The 15,014-nt window shown below is 42.8% G+C and overlaps 1 protein-coding gene across 2 annotated transcripts in view; it reads right to left on the bottom strand.

Moving 5' to 3' along the window:
- CD99L2 (CD99 molecule like 2) overlaps positions 1 to 15,014 on the bottom strand; it is a 54,517-nt gene that overhangs the window by 26,826 nt on the left and 12,677 nt on the right. For both annotated transcript variants that reach the window (XM_075260664.1, XM_075260665.1), the window contains exon 2: positions 254 to 313. In XM_075260664.1, the coding sequence (XP_075116765.1) occupies positions 254 to 313 (60 nt within the window). The remainder of the gene's footprint in view (positions 1 to 253; positions 314 to 15,014) is intronic.

The raw sequence follows: 15,014 nt of genomic DNA, 5'->3' as shown, positions 1-15,014 counted from the left end.
CATGTTCCTTTGCACAGTGGAGCGCTCATGGCTTATTTAGACTCCACACACCTAAATGGTGGTTCTCTCCCTATGGAGTGACGATATCCCCTCAACCCTGTTTGGTACCAGGTATATACAGTATATTGGAACCAGGTATCAATTATCCTTGTGTTCCAGGCACAATACCATTATGGCTAAAAACAATGACATATTCCTCATTTCGATTCCAATGTACATGCTACATTTTTAAGACTACGAAATAAACACTTACGCTTCTGAGTTGGGATATCATCGAAAGCGTCTTCCAGACTGAAGTCATCTTGTGCAGATGCTAAAATACAATAATAAAGTATATTAGAAAACACAGAATTTTACAAATATTAACCATGTAATAAATTACTATAGAAACATACTGTATACTGCAAGAACCAGGGCTACTAAATCTCTGTGCTCATGATAAATTCTCAAAGGTACATCACTTACCAAGCCATTGTGTATATGGGAATTACATTATGAGCAACTGCCTGAAATTAGGTTACATCCAAATCCCTCTCACCAGGACTTCAAAAACATGGCGGCTTTTTTCTTCTAAGGAAGTGACACCATGTCCATTGGTCACTTGCATTGCGGCATCTCCATCGCATTAAAATGAATAAGCTACTACATGGTCATGTGATTAAAGGACATGATATCACTTCCTGCGAAGAAGAAAGCAGCCACAGTTTTGAAGTCCTGCACAACCCCTTTAAAGGCATTGCTGCAGCCCCTGTACTCCCCTGCAAATCACAGAAAAGCTAAAATATTGCTGGTGTTAAGAGGTAACAAAATAGCAAGTCCCAAAAATTTAAGCAATACAATAACTTTTTTTTTCAATACAAGATAGACGGTAATAAGAAAGAGTAGGGATATGGGCACACGAATTAGAGAACATAAATTTTTTTTCAATGGAATGTGTCCAGGGACAGCCCATATGTCCCCAATGGCTGCGGTCAAGGATATTTATTCCACTCGAGAGAAGCGACTAGCACCTACTTATTCTCTCCCTGCAGCAAGAAATCTGTATAGTCGCTGACCTTAGCAAGGATGTTTTTGAGTAAGTAGGGAGAAGATAGTTGTTCGCCATATGAAGGATATGGTCAGTATATTTCTGCACTACAGACAGAGACAGGTTATTATTTAGGGGAACCAGACTGGTGCTTTAATTTATTCCTTGGGTACCCAGTCCTCGGTCCACTGTGAGCTTTGTTCATCTCTGACCGGTGGTCAAGGGTCACATTCACTTAAACATATTTGGACTCGCCATGGTTTTCCACAGCGAGTCTCTAATATGGGGGCCGTGAGCCACATGCGACTCCCATGCTACTAGTTGGGAACCACAGATTAATGCTGTTAGTTCCTGCTTGGAGAAGGAAGCAGAGCTGATACAGTCACTATATGGAAAGAGATCAGGTAGTGACAGTAGAAGGCTAGGATCGCAGGTGACAGATTTGCCTACGGATATTTAGGGGACCTAAAGTAAAAGTTCTCAAGCACGTTCCATATGTGGGGATTGTGGGTTTCCAGAAAGTTACTATAAGCCTTATAAATACATCTTTCTCAATAGATAGAAAGGTGAAACATTGAAGCAACAACCACTATATACGTGCTCATAGCACAAGGTGACACTTGGATCACTTTCCTACAGCGCTGATGTCCTCTATAGATATCATTAAGCTTCTTGTGTTTTTGCCTTCTAATCAGCAGATATTAATAGGATTATCACAGCTATTTAGGACTGTTATAATATGTTTACAACCACAACAGACACCCACATACTGAATTCCAAGTGAGGAGCCCGCGGGATGAAAATCTCACTGTACGAGCTGAGCCAACACACATTTATGGAATCCTTCCTCTCAGTGTAGAATCCAGCAGCCGCTCCAAATCACCAATAATAAGACGTATACACCATGCCAATCTTTATACTTGTCACCCATATGAGCAGTGAATTGGTAGAGGAAGCCAGGACCTGGCAGAAGGGATTGCCAGGAAACCATGAAGAAGCAAAGCAGTGGATACGGGCTAAAGAATTAAGTCATGTTATCTGAATGCGGAGAAGGAGGAAATCACTACTAGGAATAGCGCTTTATGCAGTAAATGTCCACCGCAATGGCCCTATCTGAGACAAGTTAAGAAAGGGATTCGTACAACTTGGTTTTGCTGACATCCCTGTTATATAGCATATAGCAAAGCTGTTATTACACCCGGTTTGTTCCACATTTACTTTCAAGCATAGCCTCCACTGTTGCAGAGATATTGGTACCGTAAATGCCAGCTACCCATATCACTGTATTGTCAGTGTGAAGGGCTTTGCCTCTCGGTCTCATTGCTTCATGGAGACCGCCCCAAATATAAAGTCAGGGGGACATTCATGACTGCCCCAGCGTACCTCCAGTTATAATCTACTTTTCATAATCAAATAGTAAAAGTGAATAAGAAATTTTGTAATATATCTTATTAAAGAAACCTGTTTCCTTCTCCATTTTACAAGCAGAGTTACTTTCTACATATTAGTCTATGAAGAGGGGAGGGGTAGGATGAGGCTGCTATAAAAGACACTCAAATAATCGCTGCTCCTCTTTGCTCTGTTAACAATGCTAGGTTGTAGATAAGAGGCTACCTGAGCACAGAACGAGGAAATAAATTAGCCTCCTACTCACACACTCCCTTCTCCATACAGCTCTGTGTGTGAAGTTGAATACAGAGACAAATCTAATGTAAACAAGCGAACTGATTGATGATAACAAGAACCAGAATGGCTTAGTAAGTGGAGAAGGGAACAGATCTTATTAAGGGGCGTTCACACTAGCGTCTTCTCTCTGTCCAGAAGGCTTGCCGGCGGTCAGTTTTAAAACCTATTCATTTGTATGGGTTTTTAAAGCAAACCACCTGTGTCCGTATGCGGCCTCTCCATGGAGGAACAGGTTTTTTTTGGATGGACACAAAGTTCTGTCCGACTTTGTGTCCGTGCAAAAGAAAACGACATACGGATACCGGTAGCTAAGTATGCCCAAACCATACGTATGCAGATTCTGCCACCTATCACCTACTTTTTACTGACATGCATTTAGTGCAGACCGCCTGGGACCACCCACCTGACAGTAGAGTGCCTAATTAGCATATTGGGTGCTGAAACAAAAATGATTGCTTGGCAATGGTGGGGGCCAGAGAAAAAATTCCAAAAGGCTTGAATTAGAGGAACGATGGAAATATTGGAAGAGTTGGTGGAGGTGGTGAAAGGTCCTCTTAAAGATTATTTACAAGGTTGTTTCAGGGGAGCAATAAAAATGATTGCACAAGTGTACGGACCCTGTAATATACAGTAAAATGCTATAGCTCATATACTGCAGATATATCAGACGTCTCTAATTTGGGGGAAATCTTTGCCTGTAAACCTATGATGACATCTACTCCTTGTACAGACTGTACGGATAACCAACGTCCACATTTTATTTAGGACAATGACTTATCCCATCACCAAGTACCCGGTCAGTTTCTTGCTAAGAAAAGTAAAACTACATTGCTGACAATTCCCCATCTGTACATCTGGCCTTCTCCTGGCACAGCTCCTTAGATGAGATTTTCTGTGGGGTGCCATGTTCTACACTTTGCTGTAATGGACTGTGACAGAAATAGAGATTTTATTGTGTCTTATTTCTGCCTGCTGCAGCGCTAAACAGAAAGGTTAACATCCATTTTCTCCTCCAGTGATTTCCTGTAATTCACGCAGACAAGTGTCTACCCAGCTGTTCTGCAACTACAACAACTACCGACTGCTTGATGGTGGACAATGATGTGATCTGTAGTTCTGCAAACCTTCCCTAAACATGGCTACCGCTTTTACACTCCAGCATGATCTACACTCAGGTTCAACTGTCTTCATACACTGAAAAAATACACACAATGCACCCAGATAGTAATGTCACATTTAGTAATGTCTCAGGTGCGAACATGAAAGTGCTTCCATCGGTACCCTGGAAAAAGGTTAACAGAGGCTGCTTTTGGGTAGTGGAGCTCTTGATAATATATCATTCTGGCCAACTGACAAACTTTGCGAGGGGGTCAATATTGGACTGCGAGAAGTTTGATGATCTTTTGACAAGACACCCGGCATTTAGGTTATTCTAATCTACTTGTAAGGCCGGTTGTAGACAACCATAGGGGGGTGGGGGAAGACACCCGGATGCCCCCATGTGCTGCCCGTACTTCTGCGGCTCCTTTCATGAAATGCATAGAAGCCGTGGAAGCGCAGGCAGCAAAGTAGGACAGGAATAAGACCTGTCCTCTCTGATTTGGCTCAGGCTGTCGTCCCGTACCCTGAAAATCACGGTCGTGTGTACGGGCTCATAGAAAAGAATCGGTCAGTGTGCTAACTGTGAAATACATGGATAGCACACTGACCCCCACCACTGGTGTCTGCAATGGGCCTTAGAAGGTACTGAGAGCAATGGTTATCTGAGGGTGAACAGACTTCCGGAGGCCCAGACAGGCCACCAGTAGAAAGGATCACTGATTCACTGACAAGCTTGAGCAGCTCCTTGTCCACCATCCAGACCCATGTGGCACCTTCATTATACTCCCCTGCCAGGATCATTTCCAGGCGTTCAGCCAAAGGGAATTTGGGGTCGCTGCGTCCAGTACGTATCTTGCCCTTGAAGCCAGACACCACTGTTTTGTTTTTTTTTGTTTTTGCAGTAGTGTTGTGAATGCGAAAACTGGACTGCTACAGATTGGAACCGTATCGTATTAGAATATGAAGGCCTTGTGTGATGCTGGGTTCACACTTGCGCCTGGTATCTGTCTAGTTGCAAACTGTTTAAAAAAAAAAAAAAAGTTTGGTACAACAATGATTCCAAATGGTTACACAGAGGATATCCGAATCTACTGCATCTTATTCTTCTGCAAATTAATCGAAAAGCACTTTAGGGGTATTTCTTCTCCTGTCACTCTCTGCTGACCCTGCCGGCCAGCTCTGCCTTTCCTTGCATGAGTGACATCTTCCACTTTGTCTGTAGTTAAGGACAGTTATCTGGAGAGGAGAATGAAGCCCTTGAAGATGGGGGGTAAAAATGCCCCTAAAGCCCCTTCTCAGCTGAATTGCTTAGGAATACAATCCTGGTTTGCATGAAAATGGAGCTGCAATGCAGAATAGAGAAGGTATCTTTGGAAAGTGTAGAAGCAGCTCTACAAAGTATTATCATAGTCTGATACCGATTTACCAGTTGACAGTATCCCTTTAAATGATCATATTAAATAAATATAAATAAGGCGACACAGGGATAAGATAGAATGAATATATTATTTTTTCTATAAGCCTTATTTTAAGGTTAGGTGAATTCCTGTGTTTGGAAGCGGTGATCTACAGCAGACTTATCTAGACAGTACAGAAAAGGGAATACAGCAGCAGATCTTGATATTTATATATTGAGCCAGCGAGACACTTGTGAAATGAGAATGTGTCTGACATTTGCAGCACAAAAGAACCTGTGTTTGCAGTTCTTTAATTTCTTCATCGCTGTATGGCATCACTCCCTTCCACACAAGCCAGAAACAATAGAATTTATTATACAGGACACTTTGCATCGTATACATAGTGGTGTGGTCCCCAAAGCAGATCTTGGAAATGGTGTAGAGGGTAAATTGTACACACTACTTGTCTATAGTTTTCACCTGGATCAACACTGTAGGGACTGTAGGGTTATAGGTTGGACTTGATGGACTGATGTCTTCATCCAACCTCATCTACTATGTAACTATGTAGCTATATAGTTACTTCAGTGTAAACAACCCCAGGAATTTAGGGTTCCACTTATGGTTAATTTTATACCTATAGACCAATATCTCATATAGGGTTAAATTTAAAACTGTCTTTCTTTTTGAAGACCTAGGTAAGGCTATGTTCACACCTGTGTTGGATGTTCTACTAGGAGCCTCTGTCACAGATTCCCTCAAAAAAAGCACACACACAAAAAAAATTCTGCACGATGAACTTTTCACATTGAGTAACACAACAGAGGTTACATTACAACCTCCACTATAACAAGAGGCCGCACTGACTACAATGTGTCCGCAATTGAGAACCCACAATTGTGGACTAAACTTACTGTCGTGTAGGACCAGCCTTAAGGTCCCGCTAAGTCCCCGTCACATGGAAAGTGGTGATTTTATAGTCACCATTCAGTAACTGGCCTCAGCAATTTCAAGTACATGATTGGCACCTGACCACCAAGGACAGTCACTGGCTGAGCCGTCACCGGAACGATAGATCCTACTAATATTATAAATGTGAAAGTTTTGTGTTTGGATGTTTGTTATTCAATCACGCAAAAATGGCTGAACAGATTTGGATGAAATTTGGCACGTAGATAGCTTGTAACCTCGATTAACACATAGGCTACATTTTATCCCGGTAAATGACATGGCTTCATGACTGTTATGAATTTATGTTCATATGCAATATTAAACTGCTCTTGCCAGCAGGACTCTCTCAGGTAATTGGTGTTTGCTGATAAAGCCTGGTCTGTTATGTCTCTATGTAAACACAAAGATAATACTGAGTCCATTCTGTCCAAGCATCTGCATATTATCTGATCTGCATAAGTGTTCTGTGTCCTCCAGGCAGCGTGCTGAAACAGTGAGATGGGAAGACCTTTTAATCCAAATTGGCAGTTTCCCCATTTTAAATATAGCAGAAAAAGAAAGTGTAATTTGATGCAAAATTAAATAAAACAAAACAAATAAAAGACAGCTATGAAGGTAGCCAGAAGTCAACAGAGTTCTCCTCAAGTGGAGCTGAGGAGGATTGAGCAAGCTAGGCATCAAGTGGCTCTTAGAGCAGCCGAAAAGCGAGAGCAGACGGATCATCAACGCCAACAACATGCTCATTATATGGCGTCCCAGTGAGCTGCTGAGATGTCAGAACAAATCACAGGCACGGTGCAAGGAACAAGTTCAGCAGCAGGCCAGGTTGAGAGCTGCTGAAACACCGGAGCAGGCGAACCATCAACGGCAGCAATTTGCTGAATATAGGTGGATCATTGATGCCAGCAACACACAGACAAAGTCGTGGGCAGAGGCTAGTATGATATAAACTTAATTTCCAATTGGAGACCCCAGGAAGCAGACCCGCACAGATGGAGTGGAGAAAGTGAAATTGTTCTCCATTTTGTCAGCTTAGCAGAAGTATAACAAAGGTTTATAAAATCTATGGCCATATTGGAGAGTGTGAACTCGGGGTCAGAAAAACAGCGGAAGCAGATATAAAATATATATATATATATATATATATATATATATATATATATATATATATAAAATGCAGCACAAATTTTGAAACTAATAAACATTATGATAAAATATTGACATTTTTCAGCTTCTTGCACCAGATATATCGTGCGACAACATTGTCTTCAGTAAAAACTAAGCAAACAAAACTTCTGTCCCTTCACCTATACCAGTAGTTTTTCTTCCAAGGGAGCAAAAGGTTGGGCGTGTTGAAATCCATCATAATCTTTGGTTTCTCTACATCTGTGGCTGAGCTCCATGATTAGATAGACAGATAAAGTTTATAGCAGCACCATGCACCATGTGTGAGTGCTAAGCTACAAATCTTTGATCAAAAAGATCCACCAAGGATAATACAAGATAAAGGCAGCACTCCGAAAATGTAAAAAATAAAAATAAATATACACATAGTGGTACGTAATATGGTTTGGAGCAGGATTTCAGGGTAAAAAGCAGAGCAAACCCTGCGACAGGACTCCTATGACATAGTGAGAGTCCTGATTACTCTGCGCACACAGGATGACTGACAGCTCTTTATGTACTCAGGGCAGAGTAATTAGGACTCTCACTATCTCTCTTAGGCCGGGTTTACATGAGAGTTTTTTGAACCGGATTTTGACCCGGGAAGCGACCTGAAATCCAGTCCAAAAAACGGTTGGTCATGACTGGATGCCGCTGCAGTGCATACAGTGCACCGGCATCCAGTCACGGCATTCCGCTCCGGATTAGGTCCAAACGAATGGGCTTGTCGCGACACGGATTCTGCCGTGGAATCCGTGTGAAGAAAGGGCAGGAAATGACCATCTCCCATTGAAGCTGGATTTTGACACAGATTCCGAGCTAAAAAACCCTGTGTGAACCCGGCCTTAAACTAGGTTCACATGTGGTTTTTAGGTCCGGATTTTCGTCCACTTTCTGCGAGTGGTGTGTTCCTACTCACGGAAAAAAGAAGCAACATGCTCTTTCTTGAGGCGGATTCAGCTGTGACGCCTCGTGACGCTCCCTCCTGACTAGACCCTTTCATTTTGGCCTAATCCGGAGCAGAATACCGCGACTGGATGCCGGTGTACTGTATGCACATCACCAGCATCTAGTCGCGGCTAGCCGTTTTTTGGACCGGATTCTGAGGCGGCCTCAGCTTTAGGAGTCCTGTTAGGACTTACTCAGAGATCCTTCTCCATACCATATAAACCTATATATCACTCAGCTTAGCTTCTCCTCTACTATATATCCTGCTTTCAGATAATGCAATAAAATTCACCTGACCCATTCACTATGTGCAGGGACTAAGGTGTCATACCGTGCAGGGACGGCGTTGACAAGGGGAACTGTAGTTTCCAGCTGTTAATGTATTAATTCATTTCCCCTTAAAGGGGGCAACACTGTGCAATTTATTTTGCATATCCAATAAACTATATATTCATAAGTAAAGCTGCGCTTCTGCTCATTACAGAGATTACCGTACATCATGCCTCTATACCATAGAGAATTGGTGGCTTGCTTTCATCTGTCACAGTGAAGTGCCGAGCCGTATAGATTGATGCCATATGACGGTACAATAAAGTATTAATGACTGCTGGCTGATATAGAAGAAGGCGTTGCTGGGTGGAGCAGGCCATAAACACCAGACATAAGACAACACTAGAATATACGATATATCATTACAAGAGAACAGTAAGGTGTCCATCATGAATAATGCCGTGTCTCTGTGAAATCCATCCTGCAATGTGCGCAGCACTAACTAGGGGTTTAGATGATGGTTTACTAATGGCGGAGGAGTGTACGTAATCCAGAAATAACAATCTCCCTGGAATACACAGAGAATCAGCAGGAGGGTAGGCAGTGTTTATGGAAAATATATGTGAATGGTGCACTAAGATGCATTTATTCGCTACTCGTAAAATCGCTCGAGGCAAATGATAGAAGACGAGTTTAGACCGCAGATCAGAGCTGAAGCCTAAAAAACACCCGCCATCATTGTATGGCTGGCTCTAATACTGTGCCAGGGCCGCAGACAGGGATTTACTACTTGGACCCTTTGATAAAATATTCACTACCACGTGGCCATCTTATCTGAGCAGGTTACATGTATCCATCTTTGGTAAGTAGCTATATCAATGAGTGATTAGAGCTGTCATATACAATTACTGGGTTTATATCACAGCGTACAGCTTCATCTCCTTCCTACAGGAATACCGCTGTCATTATATGGGGGAGATATATTAGGAGCAATTACCAAATACATTTCATTCAGCTTCAACAGGCCTAGATAGGTGACAGATTGCCTAATATTCGACATTATTGGAAGGTCATAAAGATGTATATACAACTACTATGTAAGGGCAAAGAAGTCATTTTAATATGATACAATTACTTTTCCAAAAAGGGATTTTCGGACATTTTTATAAAGATAATCCGCTATCTTTCTTTAGGAAGGTGTAATGCCCAGCATCCCCACCAGCTGACGAAATGTGGGGAGAGAACCGAAGCAGACTCTTCTTTATTAACTGTGACATCATATCCATCACTCATATGGTCATTCTACAGCTCAGTACCATTCAAATTAAAGGGACTGAGCTGTCATACCAGATATAGCCATTAAGTCAGTGGTGCCCAATACGTCAATCGTAAAGGAAGTATGGGTCGATCACGTGACATTTTTTATTTTATTTTTTTTACTTTTTTTTTTTGTTTGTTTGAACCAGCGCAGGAGAGCTGCCGATCTCCTTGCACTGGTTCAGACATCTACGTTTCAGCGTAGGCGGCGTGATGACGCCGCCTACGCAGACCGCTGCCAGGAGAAAAGGATGCGGTGACAGCGGGAGAAGCAGCAGCATCGAGGTGGGTAAGTATGAGAACTTTATGTTTGTTTGTTTTATAATAGGCCGCTACCTGCTGGGAATACTCCTATTTACCAACCTCCCCGGACCTGTTCACTGCCGCCCCTGCTTCCCCTTGTACTATAGGCCGCGGCGGGCGGTAGTGAATATCCCCGGGCCAGGCCGCGACTCCACTACCGCTATTATTATATTCGTGGGGGTCTTTTCAGACCCCCGAGTATAATAATCGGAGCCCCAGGGGAGGTGAGAGAACATAATAAATAGTGTTACTTACCTCTCTGGGATCCGATGTCAATCTGACAATGCTGCGGCCCAGGCCCCGTCCACAAGAAGTGCGTAGTAGATCTTTTGACTTGGTCATTTTATAAGTAGCTCGCATGCTGAAAAAGTGTGAGCACCCCTGCATTGTATTATGTTATGTACAGCGCTGTACCTGGTATACATGGAAGAGGCTTCAGCATTCACCCACTAGAGCCCCTTTAATCAGCTGATTGGCGGTGGTGCCAGGAGTTCTAGTTCCATTGACTTCCATTTCTTGGCTGGATTGAATGGACCTTTACATGCAACTTGCAGACGCAAGACATTCAGATACCGCATGACAAAAAGTCTCCAAGCAACCCAGTTCTAAATCACCTAAATCAATTCCCAACTGGTAGACTATTCTCAATATGCAACATTTTCTCGTCTTGTGAAATTTTATATTACAATCCAGTTCTAGATGTAAACAGGTGCCAACCAGCACTTGGTTGAGTCTCCACAGATAGGTGCAGGCCACCAGAGGGAACAGACTAAACTCCCAGAAGTAAGCCATTGAAGAAGAAATGGGACAACACTCCAATGGGGTAACCCGCTAGTTGAAGTAGTATTCTTTTATTGCACATCAGTCTATAAAGCATCACATAAGCAATGTCATTGTAATTCAAGTATATCAAAGGAGCGTTTTGGTTCACAAACTCTTCATCAGGTGTACACTGTTTGACTGGAAGAAAGAGGACAAAGGCTGGAACATCTCATGACATCCTACCAAGGGGACAACCAACCACTTGGATCCTAACACACATGTTCCTTCAAAAGGGTTGTCCTTCCTTTTTATAATCTGCAGTGGAGGAGGCAGGAAAGAAAGAAAATACTCCAATTGGCCCTTTAAAATTTCCTTGGTTGTAAGGCGCTGCACCCAGGAGCTGAGTAAAGCACAGGGAGAGGCGAGTATGTGATGTGCTTAGAAGATTTCCCAGCTGTTTCTGGAGAGCCTCTCTTTCCTGGAAATTACTCAGAAATTCTGTGAGAGTTGGCAAGTATGGGCTATATCTGTGTACACATAACAGCAGCCCAATTACAAAATACAGACTACCATACACAGGGCCTTTGTTGATAGCACTGATAAATCAATTATCAGACTAGTTTTTGTCTGGAAGAGACCGCCAGCATTAAGGGTTTGCTACGTTACCAGTTCCTTCAAGAGTTGTTCTTTTCCTCAAGTGTTAGTAGAGAACCTTCCAAATACTATTTGGCTGTCATTACTGTCCCCGTGTCCTGCACATTACAGAAATACATGAGGGGTCACTACCATAAATCACCCTGTGCAATCTCTGGTATGCAACACCTGAGGACAAGAGTAGACGGGCACGTGGAAGATTTGCTAGCTCTTCTGGGATTTTGGGAAATCTCTCGTGTTTCTCGATGTCCCATGGGCATTCTTGGAGTTAAAAGGGTTACCCAGTATTAGAAAAGTAATTCTCATTTTATCCAGAAATAGCGCCCCTCCCGTTCATGAGCAATCTCAAATGAGTGCGGCCAAGCTGTCTTCCACTTATAGCACCTGGACAAAATTGGCGCATCATTTTTCTAATTCTATAAAGCCCCTTTAATCTTTTGAATGACACCAATCCTGCTAAGGATCCCCTCCAGAATACTACGTAGGAGAACAAGACTCCTTAGTTGTTATCGCCCCAGTATCTACAAACCAAACACTAAGGTTTAGATGAAGTTACAACTACCTTATAAAGAGATCCGCTATCCACAACCATTAGGAGAGACGTGCGATGTGCTCCCCTGAACAGGCAGACTGCTTATCATGGCAGCAGGAGAATCTATTAAACGGATGTTTGGTCTCGCACTGAATAACATTTTGCCTAAGGTTGACAGCTAAAATAACTTTTTTTCTCCTCTGTTAAACAGAAATCTACTCCCACATGCTGCCAAGCCAGGATAACAGACTGCTGGGAAGACACATGTACAGAAGGGGAGGCCTGCACGGCTGCTAATAGTCAATGGCATTTTTTAATAATTTTTTTTTTTTTTTTACGGGGTTAAACTGCATGTGCAAGAACTGCACAAAACTTTGGTGCAGTTTTTAGGTTACTGGTGAAACATGTTAAATAAATGCATTTCATTTTGTATATTAATAAACTGCACCAAAAATCTGCACGTAGTTCAAATGCACTATATGAATCCAACCTATGCCACGGCAATAACTGCAGTGTTTTACAGTACCTGTAAAGTGGAACGGATTCTGGGTCATCCCATCCACCTATTGCAGAAAAATATACGCAGCAGACACGCTGCGACTTCAAATACCGTTGCGTTTTTGTAAATCACAGCATGCCAATTGTAACTACGGTAATGCTGGCGCTTTCCGTATAGGTATAATTGAAGCAGAAAGTCTGCAGAGGAGAACTCTGCGGACATTTAGTGAAAAGCGCGGCGTGAAAAACCGCATTGAGTTTGCACCACGGTTTTTCCCGCAGCGCTTTTTGGCTGCAGCTTTAGCCAAAAGAGTCACTTGTGCTCTATTTTAAGATTATTGCAGTACATTGTCCAGAATCCTAGCTGTTTCTAATTGAATAAGACAAGTACTAAAAAAACACAAGTAGACAAGTATTTCTGATATCTGTTCTGCCTCAAAACAAAAAGACATCTGACACATCTTCCAATGGTGACTTATTTCCTTCCCCTTAGAAGAAAAGATAAAAAGGTTAATAAAAGTTCAATCACATTGGCTGAATCAGCACAATGCCCCATACACCTTCACCTTGGGCCTAGCTGGGCATCACTACCAGATACGTCTTCTACTGTAACAAAGGATCAGATGATATGTTGGATATCTGGCCAATGGTCCGTAGGCCTTTAGAAGTATTCAAGTGATCGGGTTCTGTCACCTATTATCGGACATGTATAGCTTGCACAACTGGTCGCAGTATCATCAATAGTCTAGATGGGGTCAAGGGGTTTTCCATTGGTTACGTTCACAGGATAAGGACAATGTCTGACTGCTAGAGGTGCAACCAATGGGAACACCAGCCATCACAACATAAATTCATGGACAACCCCTTAAATCCACTATGCCGTGTTCACCCCCTGCGCTGCTGTGTCCGTTGTTCTACTCCGTCACAAATGGACTGAAAACAGCGGATGGCAATGATATCAAGAGGCCATACTGAGTTTCTTGTAGGTAAATTGTGAAGCAGAATCCCTCCAAGAACACCTCCTAATTCTCCCATTCATTTCAGAGGGAGTCAGGAGTAGATTTTTTTTCCTCTAGCTGATTTTTCTGCTTCATATAAAAAGAAGCATCATGGCTGAGCGAACACTACATCCTACATGGCTACATCCATTCATTTCTATGGGAGCGTGCTATTCGAAACGGCTGTTTCGAACAGTGTTCGCTTATCTCTAGATGACTTATCTTTAGTCAGATTCAGCCTTGCAAAAAAAAAAAAAAAATCTGCATGACTCTCATTGAAGTGAATGAGAGAGTTGGAAGGCATTTTTTTGAGGGATTCAGCCTCAAAAATCTACCTGCAAAAAGCTCAGTGTGAACTTACCCTATAGTGTTCACCTTATCACTGATAATCCCTCCAATGATCAGTTATTGACAACCTATCCTGAGGTTCTCACAATCCCAGAAATTCGCTTTAGAGCAGTTGTCCGGGATAGACACTTTTCCATATAAAGCAGGGGAACGTATTAAAGTAATTACCTATTTCCATTCTATGGATGGCTTATTCTACAGTATTACCATGCTTTAGTATTAATTTTATATATTAAGCTTGGATAGAACAAAGGTTTTCTGCAGAATCACATGTGAATGGGCTTAAAAAGCTTACTATATGAAAAAGGCTTTTTACACCATGCTGACAAGGACCCGCCTAAACTCAACACATGGAGAACGGGGACTTATCAGATGTCCGCAGACCATCTATACTACAGATTAGTATTCTTTGCATGTGTAACTGTCTTAAAAAGTATAAAAAGCCAGTCTGAGCTGGTCATGGCGGCGCGGCTCTCACAAACATTGTTTGAAGTGAAAGCTACATCACTTGAATATTTGTATTTGATATTTTGTTTTTCAATAAGAAAGCTACAATTCAGAACAGCTGCGTCACGTTCATTTCTTTCCCTAAAAAAGGTGAAAAATAAATTAAAAACAAAACACGGACTCACCAGTCCTTGGTGCTCTGGTGTCTCACAATACAGTCCATTCTAGCTACCCCAGTGTGAAGTCTCCGTCACACTGTGACATCCCAAGTCCCTTTCCATTGGCCTCAGCGGTCACGTGTGTCGTGGGATTTCCATCAGAAGAAAACACCAGAGCAGCAGGACCAGACTGTGCCGGGAGACACCGAAGCAGCAGGACCAGACTGTGCCGGGAGACACCGGAGCAGCAGGACCAGACTGTGCCGGGAGACACCGGAGCAGCAGGACCAGACTGTGCCGGGAGACACCGGAGCAGCAGGACCAGACTGTGCCGGGAGACACCGGAGCAGCAGGACCAGACTGTGCCGGGAGACACCGGAGCAGCAGGACCAGACTGTGCCGGGAGACACCGGAGCAGCAGGACCAGACTGTGCCGGGAGACACCGGAGCAGC

The sequence above is a fragment of the Leptodactylus fuscus genome, chromosome 11 (genome assembly GCF_031893055.1).
Source record: "Leptodactylus fuscus isolate aLepFus1 chromosome 11, aLepFus1.hap2, whole genome shotgun sequence".
NCBI lineage: Eukaryota > Metazoa > Chordata > Amphibia > Anura > Leptodactylidae > Leptodactylus > Leptodactylus fuscus.
This window is presented reverse-complemented; position numbering and strand designations above follow the sequence as displayed.